We start from the raw sequence: 21,824 nt of genomic DNA, 5'->3' as shown, positions 1-21,824 counted from the left end.
AGGTCAAAGGTTACCAGCAGTCAATCCCATCAGAGAGAGACATTTAAGACTTGGAATTAAACAGTAGGGGGGATTTGAGCAACACAATAACACCTTGGGAAGGTCGGCCTAGCCTTATACATTCTCTTTCACTGATACTTATGGGACTAGTACAGTGAAAGAAGAAACACAGTAAGGTAGGTTATCACAAATTGGAATGCAAAGGGCAAGAGTGATTCCGGGCCATGTGCACTTTTGAACTACGAAATTTGTACAAACAGACAACGGTGGTCGGTGAAAACTGATCCTTGGTAATTTAATGTCAATTTTCCAAACACAGACCGGCCTTGGAAGTTATATCAAATCCAGGCAAAAACTGATTGTTTAAAACTATGATAAAACAAGGGGTTCAATAACCAATGGCAATGTTTTGAGTATTTCAAGGAAAAGAAAATCCACCTGATCTCAAATGGTCAAGTGAATAGAGAGAACCCAGATTCGAATGCATGTCATTAATCTTGAATGTACCTGCATTCCATGAACAGTATATTTCAGTTACAAATTTGGCATTGGAGTTGTTGCACTTTCGGCTACTGGAAACCAAGACATGCTTCTAGTGCAACAGAGGAAGTTTGGTGTCCCACAAATAAGCTAACAATAAAATGTGAACTTCGTAGTATGGGCTTTAGAATGATGGATTCAGAGGGGAGAGAAAGGAGGGCAATTTACCCAGACATAGGGGTGTCAATGTGTTTGTTTGAGAGGAGTCACGTCCGAGGAGAGAGAAAACTTACAATGCAGCGCGATACATAAAAATTTACATATTTGCAGCTTCTATCATGTCATATTTCCAATGGCAAACTAATCAATTCGGCCTCAGTTCCTGTACAGAAGTTCACAGATTGGTTTTAGCTTAAGAACACAGATCTTAATTCTGTAGATGACTTCTTAACTTATCGAGCTATTTTTACAGTACAAGCAACCATGGTCTACAGTCTAATACTGCCAATCCAATCATGGCTGTTTGTTCATGGCACTTTCACCCTTTTAAAAAAAGCCATATTGTTTTTCTTTCCTTCTGCTATAAACTTTCCATAATCACTAAACTTAGTTATTAAACACAAATAAGAGAGAAACTGAATTTAATTCTGAGGCCTACAGAATAAACTGTCACAAAGTCGCCCAACGAAGAAAAAGACTCCTTTGGAGGAGCCATGGTGTCTGGTCGATTTGGAAAAATCAGCAAATTTGTACCAGTGGCAAATAGACTCGGTTAAGTAGCAGGATCAGTGACTGATGTCAATAATGATAATAATAATTATAGCCACCACTTGTGGGCGAATGAATATGAGATTTGTTTCTGATAAAAACTCAATCTATTATTGAAGAGGCATTTTCTTTATTGCATTTGGCCTATTTATGATTATGAGTTGATTGGACGATCTGTTTTGGTATTCCATTTTGACGGTGCCATGCCATTACGGTAGTTTAAAGCGGTTTCTTGCGTAGACCTTTCATTATAAAACATTCAGACATCCTACACCAAAATCTTATCTCCATTTAGTACGTTGAGAGCTTGACTTATGCAAATTACATTTCAAGCATGGAATTAATAAGCTTGAAGATTTAAAACCTTCTTTCCAGTTTACATGCAATTAATACTAACTATATGAAAGTTTCTTGGGAAAGAATGAAACTAACAACATAGCAAGTGCATTTTGGTGAATAAAAAAAATCTATACGATTGCCTTATTTAATCTCTTGAAGTTTTTAGAAACACTGGCAATATGATTTAGCAAACTGAGGGACAAAAAGCTGCTCCAAAGAGCAATTGGAGCAACATTATGAAAGGGTTGAAGTGGTGCTATTTGTGTCAAGTACAGTCAAGTAATTATGTGCTGGAACTCTTCAGGCACCTGGTTCTTCCTTTTTATATTGAACATGGTATCAAAAGATTATAATAGCAAATTCAAACACGAGATGATTCCTTTTCTTTTTAAGCATGTTTAAGTCACTATTTGAATTGAACGACAAAATTGGAAATCTGCTGCTGACGCATTACTATAAAAAAAAAATCTTCGACCAAAAATTCTACGGACGTTTTCAATCCCTTTTTTCTTTGGACTTACCCTTGTCGAGGATCTAGAGTTACTGCCCTCGGTTGATCTATGCTCTCCCAGACTAGTACTTTTCTCGAAGTGCCGTTCAGTTCGCTGACCTCTATGCGGTCCGTGTCCGCATCGGTCCAATAAAGTTTTAACCCCACCCAATCGCAGGCCAAGCCGTCGGGAGATATCACACCCGTGCTTATGACGTCCTCTACGACACCGGAAGACACGTCCATCTTCCGGATGATCTCCAGGAGGACGTCCGTCCAAAATATGGTTCCTTCCGACCACACAAAGTCCACTGAGGCGGCGTCTTCCAGACCGCCGATAATAATGTCCGAGGTAGGTGACGTCTCGTTGAACATGACATTGACAACTCGTAGATCCTTCCGGTTGGCAAAGAGAAGATCTGGGTCCGCTGTGAGAAGAGGAGGGACAGAGAACCATGTTTAGTTGAACGGTAATATTAGCTGAACGATAAATATCAGCCAATCCTAACGTGACAGTATTTCTCAAGAGAACCGTTTTGTACACAGTTTAATATGTCGAGCAATGTCATGCATGATACAGCCCAATGAATGTTGTATCTTGTGGACCGGGAAAACCCTATGGTTAGGGTTAACCCTAACCTGAGAAATACTACATCACATGTAGTATCATACAATAACATACTTCTTGAGGCAATGCAACTTGCCACATTATAACTTGTCTTGAGAGATGAAAAAAACTTGAGGTCTTGGTGATTGTATAGTATCTGCTTTGCATACTCATCGAGTGACATACAGAAAGACAAACGGACAGACATATTCAAGTATGTCAAGTTAGGTCTGCATGGGTTATCCCATTCTGGTGGGATTAAGGGGGGTGTCGTTTGGAATTGCGGTGCTGGAATTAAAAGCAACCTTTGACCCAAGGTTGTCACCTCGGAAGTTAACACTGACAGCATGCCAAAAGTTAAATATTCGTACCAAACATGCCATGGTACATTTGAAGTGTTTACGACTTGATTCCAGGTTAAGTTTGGTAACCAATGTAAAGCATAACACCAATAATCAAAGGAACACCTTTGAAGAGGAAAACACATTTAGCGTAGACTGCCATAATTAGTACACAGTACAAACCAAATTTCTCATTTCTCTAGTACCAAATAATGATTCAATAAACAATTTCTTGAAAGGTCTACAGATCTCGTAGGAACAACAATGTCCATCTCACTGTAATTAGGCATTAGAAATCATGAAAATTGCTGCAACTCCCACCAAACTCCATCAAAGATTGACCATTTTGCAAGTCTTTTTCAAAATTCTAGTTTCATTTATGAATAAACATCTCACTGTAATTAGGCATTAGAAATCATGAAAATTGCTGCAACTCCCACCAAACTCCATCAAAGATTGACCATTTTGCAAGTCTTTTTCAAAATTCTAGTTTCATTTATGAATAAACATTAGCTAATTATGCACAATGATGATGTTTAAAAGGAGTGACTGCCTAATTTTCTGTTATGTTATTCCTTCGTGTTTCCAACCTTCGTTTCCAAGACACTGAATACAGGTTTGTGGTCTAAAGTGATTAATTTGAAATATTTTGTCTGCTTTGAAAAGACAAACATCACATTACTCACATGATATATGTGGGCTTATAATTAAGGGGTTAACTTAAAAATTAAGGGCTCAAAATAAGAAACGTTGATGAGCGCAACACTCCACGTCATAGTTTTCACACATTTAGTGAGTTTACCCAGATTTATCAAAACTTTCAAATGTTCATATCTTGAAAAACAAAAGTGAGTTTTTTGAAAAACTTCAACAGATTTTGAATGAGATTATCACACACAACAAATGTCCTGAAAATGGGGCAAATTGGCTAGGTGTCCGTAGTACTTACTGTACGGTAAAGGGTTTAATGTGTGTAAACTCTGAGATTGTACTGTAGAGGTGTGAGCTATAAATAAAGAAAACGATGGCATAGTTTTACCATCAGGATGATGCCACTACATCTATGAATAAACTACTTTACATGTATCCCTTTGTGTTCACCATGCTCATTAACCTGTCTGTTTTCTGTGCATGTTTTTGTCCCTTCTGTTACAGTTACTTGTCATTTAGCCTTCGAAGAAGATCCTGCTAGGATCGAAACGTCAGGCCAACTTACTTTTACACATTCTCCTACACAGGCTCTCTAGTGGATAAGCAGTTTGCTAACAGTTTTATTTTATTTTGAATAAACTACTTTGTGAGAATAACAAGGCTGCTGGTTGATGTTCTATTAACAGCTACAACTATCTCTGTGACCTTTGATGTCTTGACCATATATTTGAGATAAACAATCTCTCCCACCTTGTTGTGTTGGTTTATACTCTGATTGTTCACAGTGAGGAGAACCAAAGAGTTCTATGTGTATCACAGCAATGGATTGGATTATTATTAGCCTGTTGTCAAAGTATCATCATCCGACAATGTTCTGTTGTGTAGTACATCAGTTATAGCTTTACTATGGTTGTAGTACATACTGTACACTGACACTGATACATACAGTACAGTATTGGAATTACACAATTTGTTATAAAGTTTGTACTTTGAAGGAATATTACTGTGTTGAATCAAATTTGTGTGACCCGGTCTCTAAAAGAATCTTTGAACTTACTCACTTTTTAAGCCCTGCCAAGCAAATTCAAAGTGATCCCACAAAAAAAAATACTCTGCCAAACTGCCTTAGGAAATGATCTTCAGAGGAAGTTTTTTTTCTGCATTCTTTTATTTGAAACTCTTTTGATTGGGATAGAAGGAACCACTTGAAGGTCGACCATTCAAACCACATTTAACCCCTCCGACTTACACCAGAAAATGAAATCATCTATATAGCTTATTTCAAAACATTCCAACAGGCAGTGTGAATGACCATTTTACTGAGCACTTTTATATATCTCAAACAAAATTTTGAATGTATTACTATTCTTAGGTGAGAGAGAGGGCTGCAAAACAACTGTCCAGTTTGTCCACATTGCCACAAACTGTATTTTTGTATGGTAGTCCATAATCTTTACTGAACACACATAATGCTGACTTGTTAATCCCCTTTTCACAGAATGCACACTATACACAGTTCTAAAGACTTGATAATTTGTTGAGGACAAAAGCTCTGTACAAAGTGTACATCACACAGAGAGTTAGTCTTTGCTCTGGTGCCCCATTAAACTGGTTGGTGGTGTTCAATAGTGAGTGGAGTGGGTAGCATTAGCCTTTCTTGGTATTGTTAGGAATGTATTGGAGAACTGTGGACTGGGACTGATAGTAAATAGGGTTTGGAGAGATGGAGATAACAAGTTTCTTGGGAAAGGTACATCAAGTATATCACTACTATGTAGTTAGTATTTCTATAGACAGCTGATGGTGGTCAGGTTTTCTTGGAAGCATGGGCAAATGGTATGGCCTTATTTTAACAGTTGTTAACATCCACATAGATAGACAGAAATGCATGTAAAAGCAACTTTTAAGATTGGGTTCAACAATGTTACCAAATCATCAGATATTGGTCTATATTTGAAGGAGATGCATACCCATTCATCATTATGGGTTATACGTGTGATAGTGCTATGACTGTCACGTACAACTTCACCGGACAACTTAAAGCAAATGGTATTCCATTTGGGAGATATCACAGATTTCGTGTTTCTTCACACACACACACACACACACACCCACACAAGGCAAAAGACTTGATCAAGTCTATATATGACATCATCAAGCCACATGAATTACAATTCATTATGATTCAAGCTCTACAGTATGTTATATAAGCCAAAGATGATGGTTGGGTTTGTGTTCCCATTACCTTGTCAAAAAGTTTTTGATCAAACCAAGACACATTCCTAGACTTTTTCACCATATCATGAGTCATGAGGGAGTAGCTATTAATAATTTTGGATTTCAGTCTTCGACATGAGATCTCCTGTAAAAAAGGTTACTAAGGCCTACAGTAACTGCCTAAGACACTTTCATGTTGAAGCGTATACATGCACTATTGATCTGGGGGAAAAAGAATATAAATTAGTTTAACTTGAATTTATAGAACTTAAAATGTGTAGATAACTTTAAATGTACTGATGAATTTAAATGTATGATAAATTAAAATCTGAGAAAATGTAACATAAACTTTGATGTACAGTATGCATCATTTTCTTATAATGAGAACTGGAAAGATGTTGAGTTGATGTCATTTTAATAATGAATATCACCTACTGTAGCTAGTTTTTAACATACTGTGCTCAAATCAATGATAGTTTTGTTTTCACAAGAGTACCTAACTCATTTCAACACTGAGCTTGATCTCTATGGAGTTTGGACATTATTACCATTTGACCAAAGGTCCCAGGACAGTTGAAGACACATGCATGGCCTTCATTCTTGTCAACACCCTCCCAACTGGAAAGATACAGGTTGATGACACAAAGTCAATAGCCTTCAAGCTAATTCCCAACAGCCTTGGAGCTTTCAACATAACTGATAATTGGCATTGAGAGTCTGGAAGCAGCATTTTGATTTGGATGTTGATAAACCCTAGATCAATACTGTCCAATCTGAATAGTAGCTCCCTCCCTCCCTCTTACTATCCAAGTTCTCTAGCATATATCTAGGCAAGTTTCATTTCAAGTAAAGGACAATAAATTATCAGATATTTTCAATCTGCTCTCCTCACATAATTAATACCACCTGCACTGTGAAAGTGTCTGGGTGACACATTATTGTGGATCGAATCAAATTCAGCAGTAATCAAACTCAATACCCACCTTCACTCAAAAAGCTGAGCATTTAACATTATCATATGTAGAAGAATGACCATGTATGGGCCTTGAATACTTGGTGGAACAAAATGATACAATTTTGTCAAGATTAAAAGATATACAAAATCAATGGCAAGCTTCTTAAATTTTATATTTCTTTTTATGCTCCATTTTTTGTTTTTATTTCTAGAGAAATGGCCATTCTGTTTAAAATAAAGGAATGACAAGATAGCTGAATACATACAGTAACTTGCTAATTTATGGTAGCCTGTTAGACCAGAAAGATCATACTCATAAGTTGTAAACTTCATAGGTCCATTATGACAATAATAAAACATAACATCAAAAGTGTGGGACAAAGAATCTTCTGTAGCGCAATAAAGTCTGTATCTCACCTAACTGCATATATGTAACCATGGAAACCTTTTACTTAGATTGAGAGTTATCTAATTATGAGTGAAAAATACTTGGAATTGGTCAGAAAGAGAGAAATTTACAACCACAAATACAGCTTTACTGTATCAGTACCGTTTCGTGCAGAAATGCCATTTTTTTTCACCCAGGACGAAAAATATTAAAAAGTCTCAGAGCGACCTTTGCACACCAACAAAGCAGCGAAATTAATTGCAAATTAACTTAAGGAGTTAAATTTGGTGTCTCACATTCTTCCTTTTTCCACAAATATTAAAACCAGCCCCTGTGATTCAATTCGATTACATTTCCATGAGAGTGTGAAACATGTCAACATGCCTCCCAACGGTGGTGCGAGACTGTGCAAACTGCACGCAATTCTCACGTCTTTAATTCCATGAGCCATTCAATTATTCCCTTTCTGTTCACGCGCAAAAAAAAAGGTTCTGCATCCATCTGTTTTAGGATTTTGATTCCTTCCCTTGCATAGCCGTCAAACTTGGTATTGATCAAACCCAATTTTTACACCTCAGTGGACACAGTCCTTTCACTGATTTCAGTGCAAGACATCAGCGTGCCCTCTGTGTATGACACACTTACAAACAATAATTGGCCAATTTCTATAAACCATTTCACGAGTAAACGAAAGTCTTATTATTAAACGATGAGTCTTATTGTCGCCATGTTCTCCGCGTAACGTTCAACATTTATTTGAAGGTAAATAAAAACGACATTCAGCATTCATTGTTCGAATTTATTTGACGGCAATTGCTGCTGACAGTTCTAATGAATTTGTACAGTTTAATACAAATTTTCACGTAGCACCAATGTATGACTCTGAATGTAACTGAATGTAATGTATGAATCTGAATGTAACAGTGAAGTCTTAACGCTCATTCATTAATCACTTATGCTTGGATATATATATTAATTTGTAATATATTAAAAAAAAAACAGCAATTTTCCTCTTTGACAGAAGTGAAACTGTGAAAAATGCTTGCCATAGGCAGAATGGCAGATGTTGATAGAAGGAGTGCCTGATGCTCGCTACAGTTGTTTTGAGACCTTCAATATATATACTATGGGGTTTAACCTGATGGGTCCAAAAATTCTGCTGGTGCACAATTTGTAATATTGCTAAAATTCTTGCAATTCCTGTTGCAATAACATCAAGTTCAACCTTGTTTTTTAGCCCTGAGGTAAGGTACAATCAGTTAGTATGTGTTTAACAGCAAATCTTGTCGCTGTGTAAACTATACATGTCTCAAGACTACTACTTTTATATCAGTCTACGAGTAGTACATCACCTTTAAAAATTGACAAATGACCCATTAAACTACCGAGGCAGTGAGACTCAGCAATGAAAGTGACTGAACTGCTTTATAGTCTAGTCATACAAACACTTAGTTCACTTCGTCAGATGCAACATTAAACTAATAAACTCAATAGCAAACAAAACTTTTGTGGTCTCAGATAAGTTACATACATATATTATGCAGTACTTACTAATTTATTATTTAAAAAAATTGGATTAACATGAACAGTAAGAAGGTAACATTATTTAGGAGTATTACATCTGTTTGTACAGTAGCATACTGTATATTGTAAAGTTGGATATCTCAAATTGCAGAAAAGGCCATCCATTAATATTTTAGGGAATCTTCAAAGTGCCATATAATGCTATACTCTTAAAACAATGCAGTTCATTAGATGGACATGTACAGTAATTCAAAGTAACAGTAAGTCAAACAAAGTCAAAACATCGGAAGGTGATAAATCTGACTTTTTCTCAAAGGTCGGGATTAATTTCGTCTACTGTTGGATATTGCTGTTAGATATTTGGTTTGTGTAAAAGTAAGAGGGCCTGACGTTTCGATCCTAGCAGTATCTTCTTCAGAGGATCGAAACGTCAGGCCCTCTTACTTTTACACATTCTCTTACACAGGCTCTTTAGTTGATAAGCAGTTTGCAAACAGTTTTGTTTTATTTTTATCTAGATATTTGGTTTGTATTAGACAATAGGATCCTAAGACTGCACAAACTAATATAGTTTAAAATATATTTTTTGTCTGAATTTTTACAGTCCTTCCATCTTTCTTGCCTGACATTTTGATGAATGGATAGCGATGCTTGCAACTCGTTTTGTTGCATACGTTGCAAAACGTGGGAGATAACAGCAAACCATTATTGGAAAGTCTCATTTCATACAGAAGTCCTGTCAGCTTTTATTTTTTTTTTAGGTGAAGTTGCAGTCTTTGACAACAAAAATTTTAATGCACAGTTAAACTTATATATTATGCAAGATGGATGTCAAACATTGAATAAACATTAAGGGTCTCTTTAGTATGTAAACATTAAGTATAAGAAGTTAGTATAAGAAGAAACCAACAAAGTTTGTTGTATGTGTACCACAATATTGCAGGGAACAATTTATCCGGTATCTCATCTCAAAATGGGCAAATTGCTATTCAAGTGCATAGAAGTGTTTGTATGTACACAGAAACCATAGTTTTCTTTCTAAAGAGACAAAGTTCAGAGTATACAAAGCTGCTGTACAAAATTATTTGATGTTATTTGATGAAAAAACCATGAAACCTTAGCTGAAAACCTTAACTGAAACTCACACCAAACATGGAAACCTACAAGTGTTGAGCCATTTCTCTTTTGATTAATTAATTAATACTAATTTAAAATTCTCATTTTTTTTTTCTTTATTTTTTTTCTTTAAAAATATCTTTTTCAGAAAAGCTTTTGTTTTACAGTTTCTCAAAAAAAATAAGCACTTTATAACACAAATGTTCTAGGGGATAACAGTAATGATGATTCCCATAATTGCTCTAGGCTACACCTTTGCTTTGTGATTTGTTTGACGGCTAGATTCTGCCAGAATGAAATAAATTTACACTTGGAAAGATCTGCAAACCTTAAATATAACAAAAAGTTTCCCTAGTATTTCTCATGTGTTAACAGGTGAAAATAATTCATTTGTAGGCCTAGAAATTAAGCTGGTGATGTGGTGATGGCCTAGGATTAAAACTATGATGCAAATATGGTTTAAATTTGAATTTCGAACACGGCTGGTATGCGTCTCAGTCTATTATTTATAACTAGCATAGTAAAGACTTCATAATTGATGCACCTTCAAATATTTCTACCAACGATACAGCAGGTAACCTCAACCTTTTTGCAGTCAAGCAGAGTTACATATTTGATGATTTTTAATCCATTCCAGGTATATGCTGATCAAATTGTGGGATTCTATAAGCTTTTAACACCCACCCACAGTTCTACACATTTTGTTGGCATTTGGAAATCTTACTACCTAAAAATTATCTCAATATATTACCACCACTCTCTGGGACCTGACCTGCTTGAGCTAGAGGTTCAGAGCATGGCAAACAGCATCCAAAGTCAATGAATACATAATAAGGCCTACACTACAGTTAGCTTAAATCCACTGTAGCAAGGTTCTATATAGGCTATATATATACTAACAACACTACAGGCTGTATTAGGTCTCATTGGACAAACTGGCATTGGCTTACAAATACTGAGAGATCTAACTTGTAACCAATTTTGGCTAGCCCAAGTCTAATACTGCCATTACTGGTTGGTCTAGCCTAAGTAAATTAATTTAGGGCCTAGCCTAGGCTGCCTAATTGTCACAACTAACATTTCGCTGTTAATTATGGGCCCTTACACTCTGATTGTCTTGTTCGTCAAATCGTTAATTACGAAGATTGTGATAAGCATTTAACAAAACCTAATTCAAGACCACTGCCTTAGCGACCGCGTACGAAGCAGCCATGTATCTTAACACCAATATAACATAAACAGTACATCATATAGCCTAAGCTACAGTAGGTTACTTAGGATAAACAAACGGCTTGGTCTTTGCGTAACTTACCCGATAAAAGCACCAAAAGAGAACATATTTCCAAGAGGAGCGCGATTAAGCCCATCTCTGCTGACTTCCATGCTATCATCTAAAATTCCTCATTCTCCGAAACGAAGACATTTGAAGTCTACTTGTCCAAAGAATTAATCATAAAATGAATCCATGTAACATGTCTGAGAGTGTTGACTTACTGACAAAGTGACACTTATTTGGCACAACGCTGCCATATATAAACTGCATAGGGTTTTTATATAACACATTCACGTACGTACGTCTCCCTGTAGAGTGTGGTAGTACCAGATCGACACTGCAGACCTGTGTGCATGCACTGAGCTCGGGGAAAGGTTTTAGTAACTAAACAAATAACGGTGGCGTCCTGTACAAATATGACCATAGGTTTTACGCTGCATATCTTCTTTCGTTGAGCAAAGCATTTTAGTTTTTACGATAAGCATGTTAGCTTGTGATAGCACATTTGATCGTTACATGACGGAGAGGGAACATATGGGCAGAACGTTACGTCAGTGCGTCAAAATGGCATCAGGAACGATAAAATTCCACATGCAAATCAAAAGCTTTCAAACGAAACAATAAAACATATTAAATAAACATTTTCCTTCATTAGCAGGCCTGACGTGAGGGTAGGGGACAGGACTGACACCCTTAGTAAATTGGGGGGGGGGGGCGGGAAAAATCGGAGAGGACCCGGAAAAGTAACATAAACAGTGAATGATCTCATTTTGATAAATTCTTAGTGCACAGTGCAAAAAACGGCATCGATAACAGGTTTTAACCAGGGACCGACCAGGCTTTCAATGCCTCCGTGAATATTGGATTTATTATTCATAACTCGCTATATAGTAAGGAGCAGCTAAACGTTTAAATGACGCACCGCAAAACTTTTGTTCAGTTAAAGTCATTTATAAAGGAACACAAGCTAGGTTGGACCACTGCATGAATTTAAAGAAGATTAGCAATCTTCTACCCTGAATGAGATTTAGGCACAGCAATAACAGGGGCGTCAATCCCAATTGAAAAATGGTTGACATAAATAACCAAACATGGATAAAATTGAAGGAGTGTGCGCCAAGCGCACACCGCGAGCGCCTTTATCCGGTGGGGCACAGGGGCCAGTCTTAGGGTACCTATATAGTGGAGTCCAGGGGCGAAGCCCCGGCGGGGCACAGGGGGCATTCACATCTAGAAATCTTCAAGTTTGCTCCTGTTTGGCCCGACCTGAATTGATGAGTCAGTCATAAATATATTCTAACAAAAGTCACATCTGACAAGTGATCATTAGACTGGAAAAAAACTTTTGTATATAACACCATGGTGTAACTTAGGGTCTTTATCATGTTTAATGAATCAAACTTAAACTTTTACAAAAAATCGAAATATTCCCGTTAAATTTTGCACACAAGAATACGACCATCGTGTTATATACAGATGTCTACAACATGCACACATAGGGTATCATAAGTAGTTTTTTACATTTAAAAAGCATGCTTATCAGAGCACATTCACTTTCTCGGACTACATAAAAATACTAAAAGTAAAAGAAAATTGGCATCAGTTAACTCCTTTATAAATTCAATATTTTGTAAACATATGTATATACATAACTACTAAACTAGAACTTGAGGTATAACGAGTAACGTGGTTATATAACAACATGACTAGTAGCTAAGCACCCGGGCTTAGCACCATATATGTGTATCTGTCCAAAACTCCCATGGAATATATAATTATCTTAAAAACACTTAAAAACTATCATGAGTGACCAGTCACTGGCCAACAAACTAGTTAGGCTAACCAAACTGAATGGACAACATAATTTACATATATATATATATAGTGTTATCTTGCTTGTATGTGTCATACACGTTCCTGCGAGACGTCACTACAGAGTCTGGAAAGGAGATTAGTAGCGAATGCTGCTGGCTTAGCAGAGGCATGTGCGTGGTTCCTCGTTTAATTTACGATATAACTGAAATCCGTAATTCCTCTTTTATTTAACCCAGTTGAAGTTTTTCTATTTTTCATCGGTGGGTTGAGCAGAAAACATTAATAACAAAAAAAAACAAATTTGAACTCCCTTAATGAGATACACGGGTATGATTATGAACCTTATATGCCTAGCGCCTACACGAGTCAGTCACTAAACTTGGGGGGGCGGGGGCGGGGGCGGGGGCGGGGGGCTCTGATTTTGTGTCCCCCACTCTTCAGATAGTGGGGGAATGTGTCCCCTGTCCTCTATGATTGACGCCCCTGAGCACAACGATGTTCTTTTTTTTATCACCCTGGTACCTGACCCATGAGAAACTGATCCACCGCAGCAGGCGCGTAGCCAGGAATTTGCCAAGGGAGGGGCGAAAATGTAGAAAAATTTTCAGAGCTGTAGATACGGCATTGCATACTATCTAAGCGTAGCGCCACCATGATTGGCGCGAAGCGTACAAGAAAAATTTGGCTGAAAATGCCTCCCAGATCGCTGGAAATGGCACTTCCCAGGCCTTGTAAGTTGCATCTTAGCATTTTCTCTTTTGAAATTACTAGCGATATCATAAAAACATTAAATTTAAAAAAAAAATAGGCTCAAGGGGGGGGGGCGGCTGCCCCCTTCGCCCCCCCCCTTGGCTACGCGCCTGCACCGCAGGTATACTGTGGCCTCTTATGAGACTTGTGTATGGGTTAATCCAGTCAATCGAAGTCTAGTCTCATGGACTAACCAGGAATCAGTGAGGACGGGATGATGTATATATTCTTTCCCATCAGCTTCTCTGCCTTTTAGCTAAGATCAAGTGTAGTATCTGTTCCCTTTCGAGAGGAATGGTGATGCACACCCGACGATGATCACACAGTCACAGTCCCGATGCAAGGGGACTGGGGCTGAGAGCGGATCAGTCGTTTGGTAGTTTGGTTTTCGTGCCCAGGTTCTTTCCTCGGCGACTTTTTCTTAAAAAGTATTCTTTCCCATCAGCAGTGACAGTTGTAACATGGTGACACATTAGTACAAGTGCGGCACCCGCACAGTCCTGCTCCCCTCTCAGCTTCCCTAAAAATACAACTGAATTTAGTTTACATATATCTATTATTTATTTCGAGATGTCTTTAAATATTTCGAGATATATGTAATTAGCTACATATATGTTTTAATTATTTAAAGATACAGTTATAATCGCATGACTATTACTTTATTATTTGAAGATGTTTTGACATATTAAAAAAACAAAATCTTTAATTTGGTAGTTAGTTAAGCAAAAACTGGCTTGCAATTAGACAAACTTCATAAGAAATGAAATCTGAGTAAACGATCTAAAAGTTGGATTGTTCCAATGCTATGCTAGCATATGTAAAATAAATAGGTCCGACTGGCGATCGCCAGTCACTCGAGTGTCACTATTTGTAGGTTTTTCTCAGTTTAAGTGGTAATAGTTCGGTGAGTGTATACAAGTGTAGGCCTATGCAGTTTTGCAGAATGTTGACAAGTTTATAGTTTGTGCAGTAATGTAGATGGTAACCAATTAAGCAAGAATAAATTAGTAACCGTAGCGGCCTGATAATGCCACTGCAAAATGGAATTCTTCACCCCTAGACCCCATGTCGGAGAACGTTTGCACCTCAGTCGTGGAAAACCTTCGGTCCGTCGTACGCAACTCATATGAAAAAGGTTTCAGACACAGTGCTCGCCCCCCCCCCCCAACCTTTTCGTTGTTGTCATACTTCCTGTTCAGCACAATCATTCCGTTTCTGTAAAAGTTGAAAACCTCATGAACAGTTTCTCAACAGGGGCATTCTTGAAATGTTTTCTTTTTGCAACTGAGTTGCCAGCTTAATCTAAAATTTATAATAAGCAAAGGAATGAAATATTTTTGAATTTATAAAATAATCGAAAGTCATAAAAACTATTTATTTTAATATATAATTTAAAATTTATCAATTTTATGTAAAAATAGTAAGATCTAATATGTTGTATAATACTTTGTCTTTCATCTTGTCACTTGGCAACACAATAATTTACATCGGGAAAGGGAATGCAAGGGTAACGTCAAGCCTAACGTAACATTTTGTACAGACATTTACAGAGGACCTAACGTGTTCACTTGTCAAACCTATACAATACTGTACTGGTGTATTGTATAAGGGCTAATACCGCAACAATTACCTGACGTACGTATTTACTATGTATTTATAGTACTTGGATATATACGTATGTGTGCAAACTGTACGAGGTACCCTGCAACTGAAGCAATTGTTATGGTTGTTTATTCCTTTGTGTAATCGAGAGACCATTTTCCACCAGACGTTTATGATCACCGACATTAAAATGCTTAATTTATACCAACTGAGGCAGCAGAAGAAAGACGGCGAGTCGGGAGGTAAATCGACAGGACCACAGAAAAGAGCCTCCGCGGCGCAACTCAGAATAACTAAAGGTAAACGACGTGATTTAATTGTTAGGTTATAACATTAGGCCAACGACCGACTTTGTGTGAACGACAACAGGACTGACCCAAGTCTTGACGTGAGTGACACTAAGACTGAGTGAGGCACACCGAGCCAAACATATCTAAGAGAAGACCACTGTAGGCCTTACAAAACGATAAATGACTTGTCTGATTGGGGTCGAGCTCAGAAAGGGAATAACTACAAAATATTCACTTCCCCTCCCCCTTCCCCTCTCCCACTGTTGGAAAACACCTCTCTGACGATGAGGCTGCTCAGTTGCAGTCAACCAATCTGTCATTGCATTTTTCTTTGATAACTGCCATCCTGATGTGGAGGTGTAGTCGTAGTGTTTAGAGAAAGTCTGATGACTGCCACTGGGCTCCCAAAGGGTGAAGTTTCAATTCGAGGAGGGGGATATTCTATACTTGTACAGCAGAAAGTATAACTGTGGTTGTTCACTGAATTTTGTTCGCCTGGTTGAAAAATGTGTGAGATTCATGTACGATATCGCTATATCATTTGATTGGGAGAAATAAGTTGAGGGTAAGAAATGACTTACAGATATACTATTGCACATATATGCTTATCACTGACAAACAATATTGATATATCATATTTTAGTTGTTATGATGCTGAATTTGTTGATTTGTTTTGTACAGATATAAATGAATTAAACCTTCCAAAGACATGCAAGACAGAATTTCCAGATGGAGATGATTTACTGAACTTCAAACTCATTATTCAACCCGATGAGGTATGTATCACCACTGAAAATCGAGAAAGTAGGTGGGAGGGGGGGGGGATGTGAAGTGGTTTAGCAAATTATGATGGTGTACAGCAGTGATGGAAAAGGGAAACCAGTTGACCAAACAAATTACTACCAAGCTGTTCATACACAGTCTGGAAATTCATCAAATCCACTAACATCGTTTTCCACTTGTAGTTCCGTTTGTATTTGAAGTAATGATAGGGAGGCCAAGATATTGATGTGTATTCTTCAGTAATTTCATCATTTGTAGTGATATTCCCTTCTATATTGATGTGTTTAAATGTAAAGCAGCAGGAACTCGCAAAGAAGCCTCATTGGCTTATCAAAGCCACAAGCTGACCGAAGTCAGTCTCTTACATTCATATTTAATGTCCATTATTATGAATTGTCAATTGTCAACAACTCTGTAACTGGACGACATACATAAATCTTGGAGAGACTCAAACTGGGGACCTTATGATTGGAAGGCACCGGAGTTAACTACTGAGCTATCACTCCAAGGCTTTCTTGTAACTTTCTTGAAAGAAACGCTTGGTTCGCAAAATAAACTGTAAATTGTCTCCCATTGTTTAAATAGTAATTTTATGCAAATATACCCCAACAAATGTTTTAAGGAATTTTTTAATCATGCAAACCACATTTTCAAATGTAATCATCTTTCAATGGAGCATTGCACTGTTGGGTTCGAGGACTTGAGTCGCATACGTGCAAGTTACAAAACTTTTTCATAGGTCACTAAAAAATGTAATTGGGGAAAAGATCAAATGGGTTGATGTTAAAAAGCAATTTTTTAGCATATAAGAAGGGTGTAGGCTTGCCGTTTAAATCAGTTCACGGGTTTAACGAACAGTTGTTTACAGTTTTACCATATATGTACCTGGAAACGTGTCCCCTTGTTTCATGTACTGTGGTATCATTGGTTTTGTTTTAACAACTGTGCATTTTCATTTGAAAGAATCGGAAATGTACAACGTGAAGGGAACAAGTATTTGAAAATGAACCACAGTTACAAAACCTTTGAGATAATTAATATGTCATAGTTTAAGAATTTTTAATGCTACATAATTTGGCCTCTACCATATGGCTGAGTCATGTTTTCAATGATCATAACATTTATGCGAAGCAACCTCGTAACATTTATCTTCTCTCTCTCTTTTGCCAGGGCTATTACAAAAATGGTCGTTTTAGTTTCAGCTTTAAAGTAGGACCCGGTTATCCTCACGACGCACCCAAGGTCAAATGTGAAACGCAGGTCTACCATCCAAACATCGACTTGGAAGGAAACGTTTGTTTAAATATTCTGAGGTCAGTGGTGTGATTCAGTATTAGGCTTTTTGTTATCAAGTAATTCTCTCAATGACAGCAGTAATAATTGCAGCCATGAAAGTTTGTCTATGTATGTATCTTTGTGTGTGTGTGTGTGCACTTGTTTTGTTTCCTGACCGAGGACTTGAACAGAAGAATTCCAGGTTGTAGGATGTGATTTCTAAAGAATCACCACATCCTCGAAACAATTCTATTGTTATGGGGTTTTGTTAAGGTTAGGGTTCGTGGATTTGAACAATGGATGAAACAGTGGGGTCCTCGGTCTGAATGTTAAACACACCTGTGCGAGTGTGTCTGTGTGTATGACACAGTACTCATGGAGGTAAGCATCCAGACATGGCATGACTCAGTACAAGAACCATTTTGTTTAAGTTTGAAAGATAGGTCTTTTGATGTGTGCAGAGATCAAAATAAAGTATGTAAAAGTTTGCAAGCACAAGCACAGAACCACCAATACGGCATGAAATGTATTGATTTTTATTACAAAAATATTCAAAGCGAAAAGGAGGATTTTCTAAAAAGTGGTTGGATTGGGTGATTCTCTTTGGTTGGGTAAAACCTGTCGTATTGTAAATGTTGTCTAATTAATTAATGAAAAGCTGATTGACTAATGTGCAATATCATAAAGGCTGATCATCGTAAATGTTGTGTTTGTACTTGATCTCAGCTTTCAGTGGTATTACTTTAAATCACTTCAACATGAATAATCATTATTTGTTTATGTTTTTTTCATGCAGAGAGGACTGGAAACCAGTACTGACGATAAATTCAATCATTTATGGGCTTCAGTTTTTATTCTTGGTAAGTGCGTTCATAGCGTGAAATGAACACGGTCCTCAAATACATTAACAAGACCAACAAGGGTTACTTACAGACTGTCAACTTCAGATAAATGTCTTCTCAATTGAGATATTCACTTCTGTAATTTTGATCCTCTATAATATTTTTGGGGTCAATATTTATGGCTAGACCTTCCAGGAATGTCCTTTGTGCAAACTTGATGATAAAATTAAGGTGCAACACAGAAGAGCTTGAAATCAAATATTTAATAGAATTTTTACAACAGTTTGTGAAATTGTAAAAGGGAGCAAGAAGATGGAAGTTTCAAATGGAAGGGTTAAGACACATCGAACCTTGTTCTTAAAGCATTTGGTTTTCTTTTCCCCCTCATATTCATTTTTCTGATCCTGTTCAGTTCATGAACTGGGAGGAGTATGCAGGCAGATCTCTGTAATAAACGGTTGTTGCTCCTATTTTGTTGCATCGAGAGTACTTGATTGAGAAAAGGAAATGGTATCTTATTCAAAAATTTAACAACAAAATCTCCACATGAAATGGGAGGACACCATGGTTTCAAAGTGCTCAGACACACCTTAAGAGGAGAAAGCTCTCCCCTTTACTCATATTTATAAGCTACATCTGTCATGAAATTTCTACCTGCCAATCTCCACGGTTGTATTGACAGCAACTGAGTGTGATTTGGAAAAGATGGACATGTCTATGAGATGTGTGGAAAGCCTTTACTTTATTCAGGAACATTATTAATACTAGTTGTCAGTGTTTTTTATCCAGTCTAGATATGAGTCACCCATTCTCATGAAATGAATGGACTCAAATAAATTAGTGACATTTTTTTTTTTTTTTTGCCACGGAGTGACAAAGTCAGGCAAACGACCGGTAAAGACTCATTGCCCTACCTTGCAGTAACCGGTCTTTGTCCAGATTTGCTAGTTTTGTACAGTTAAGAAAGTCTTTTGATAACCGCTCGCCGATGATGTCAAACTCGACATCAAATTATCTGCAATGTTTTACTAAATAAATCTCTCTTTTTTTATCTGACATTCTTCTCCAGGAACCAAATCCGGAGGATCCCTTGAACAAGGAAGCCGCCGAAGTTCTACAATCAAATAAAAGACTCTTTGAACAAAACGTTTACAAATCAATGCGAGGTGGATATGTCGGCAACACTTACTTTGAACGCTGTGTAAAAGTATAATGGGAACAGCGACAAGTGTTCCGGTACTTGTCCATTCCTACGTTTTAAGGAAAATCTTTTACGATTGTTTTGGACCCTGACTACAACGTCCTGTAGAGATATGTTTCTTTGTCGTGCGATACAGCGCACTCGTCGTCTTTGGCTGGCAGGAATGTCGGACGAAAAAGTGGAAACATCCCAGCAGGGGAAGATGTTCACCCAGGCCATCGTGTGTGATGTATCAGTATTCTTCGTTTCCACTTTCTGAAAGAAGATACATGTTGTGCAGATCATATTATCATTAAGAATTCATATGGAAGAAAAGAATTCTGCAGAAGAGACAGTTTCTGTTGTTTTTTATATTATTATTTCAAGTTGGGGAAACGGGCAGGAGTTTAACCTTGAAGATACTTAAATAGAACTTATTTAGCTGTGATGATTTATTTAAATAACTTTGCTAGATATTTGTCGAGTACAGTGCATGAGATACAAATATATTGAGGCACATTATATAGGATAAGTAAGTCAACAGTTTGTGTAGGCACCCATTAACCAATTCTGAAGATAGAAACGTGAATTATCTGTTAGGAACTTGTTGGAATAGGTCCCCCTTCCAGTACTTTGTCTTAAGCAAAAAAGTTTAATATATTTCATAGCTAGGACATCAAATGTGGTGATTTGTTTCCATGTACAACTTGCAAAAAGGATTTACCATTCCATCTGCATGGTAGTGTCCTATCCTATAAATATCAAATATAATTTTTTTATGTAAGTAGAAAAGGACTAACATAGTACCTTTTAAAAGTATGACTCCATATTATTCATCAGCAACATTTTAATTATTCTCCTCTATCTCCATGGTGATAATGTACTCTGACTCAACTGTTCCATATATATGAAAAAAATAAAGTGAGACCAGACTCGTAGCTGACAAAGTAGGAATACTGTCTTTTTTTTTGAAAAATATGTATTGAAACCTTCTTCAGCAATAGCTGTAACTGTAGCCGTTGCTAAATACATATATAGTAAAAATCTGTACTCCTAATTTGTCAACAATGGGTCTTGTCTCCTTTTTGTTTTTCTCATTTTCAATTGGAATACACATGGATCTCTATTTATTTTATATATATATATATATATATATGTGTGTATATATATATATATATATGTATATATATATATTTATGTATATATATATATGTATGTATATATACAAATATATATACACATATATATATTATGAAACATATAAATATGTATATGTTAATGTGTGTGCATTTTGGATGATTTTGGCTGATTCTGCTGTCTTCGTTGCTTCAGAAATTGGTTTTCATCTATATACAGATCTATTAAAGCTTAATTTTTCCTTTCTGTTGGCATATTTCTTTAAATCAGGTAGTCAGCAATTTTTTTTTAAAATCACAAGTAAAAGAAATAACACAGGTGCTAGTTAAAACAAAATTGAAAGAAAATGCCTTGTCATGTTTTGATGTATTGCAGATATCAGTTCAGTCCCGATGAACTTATTCTTTGGAGACTTGATTCATTCAGTCATTCTTCCTATCAGTGAATCACTATTATTTTAAGTTATATACCAGAGCTGGGGTACATATGTTTTTATGGCATATTATTAGTTATTGGAAACTTGAATGAAATCCTTTTGGTTGGTTTTTACTCACAAACTGTCCATAAATATATAACTTTAGAGTATGAAATGCAGTTCTGTGAAAATGTTCATTTTTAATGCTTACCTCAATCCATCAGTTGAAAATGGCTTCACAAATTTAACATAATTTTGGTAGTTTTGAAGATAAGTCAGTTTCCTAGTATCATATGGATTACTAGAGGTTGTGATCTCGGACATGTATCAGCTGCGATCTTTTTGTAAGGCTGCAATTTTGTGTGTACTATATATACTTGAATAATATAAAGGTCGAGAAAATCATTTGTCAATGTCAGACACCAGTCGGCACTTCTACTGACCTTTGCAGATTTTGAGTTGTGTTCTTACATCAAGACATCTTATATCAAGACATTTTTGATTGGATACATCCACTTCATTATTCACGAGAAGGCAGAATATGTTCTGCAGAATGAGATGACGTTCGGGTCGACTCTTTGCCGCG

General features: G+C 36.8%; 2 protein-coding genes and 1 long non-coding RNA gene across 3 annotated transcripts in view; 2 read left to right on the top strand and 1 right to left on the bottom strand.

The window, feature by feature from the left end:
• Positions 1-11,487, bottom strand: part of LOC139969424 (low-density lipoprotein receptor-related protein 6-like) — a 72,371-nt gene extending 60,884 nt beyond the window's left edge. The window contains exons 1-2 of the mRNA XM_071974371.1: positions 11,189-11,487; positions 2,109-2,505 (exon numbers count right to left, since the gene is read on the bottom strand). Of these exons, the coding sequence (XP_071830472.1) occupies positions 2,109-2,505; positions 11,189-11,267 (476 nt within the window). The 5' untranslated portion in view covers positions 11,268-11,487. The remainder of the gene's footprint in view (positions 1-2,108; positions 2,506-11,188) is intronic.
• The window catches only part of LOC139969428 (uncharacterized), a 125,505-nt gene that overhangs the window by 99,330 nt on the left and 4,351 nt on the right, over positions 1-21,824 (top strand). The window lies entirely within an intron of this gene.
• LOC139969423 (NEDD8-conjugating enzyme Ubc12-like) lies at positions 15,196-20,583 on the top strand. Its single transcript, XM_071974370.1, has 5 exons — positions 15,196-15,615; positions 16,288-16,382; positions 17,560-17,702; positions 18,461-18,524; positions 19,576-20,583. Exons 1-5 carry the CDS (start codon positions 15,489-15,491, stop codon positions 19,717-19,719), a joined length of 573 nt encoding a protein of 190 aa, XP_071830471.1. The 5' UTR covers positions 15,196-15,488; the 3' UTR covers positions 19,720-20,583.

This window comes from Apostichopus japonicus, chromosome 7 (assembly GCF_037975245.1).
Source record: "Apostichopus japonicus isolate 1M-3 chromosome 7, ASM3797524v1, whole genome shotgun sequence".
Lineage (NCBI taxonomy): Eukaryota > Metazoa > Echinodermata > Holothuroidea > Aspidochirotida > Stichopodidae > Apostichopus > Apostichopus japonicus.
Note: the sequence above shows the minus strand (reverse complement) of the source record. Positions and strands in the feature narration are given on the sequence as shown.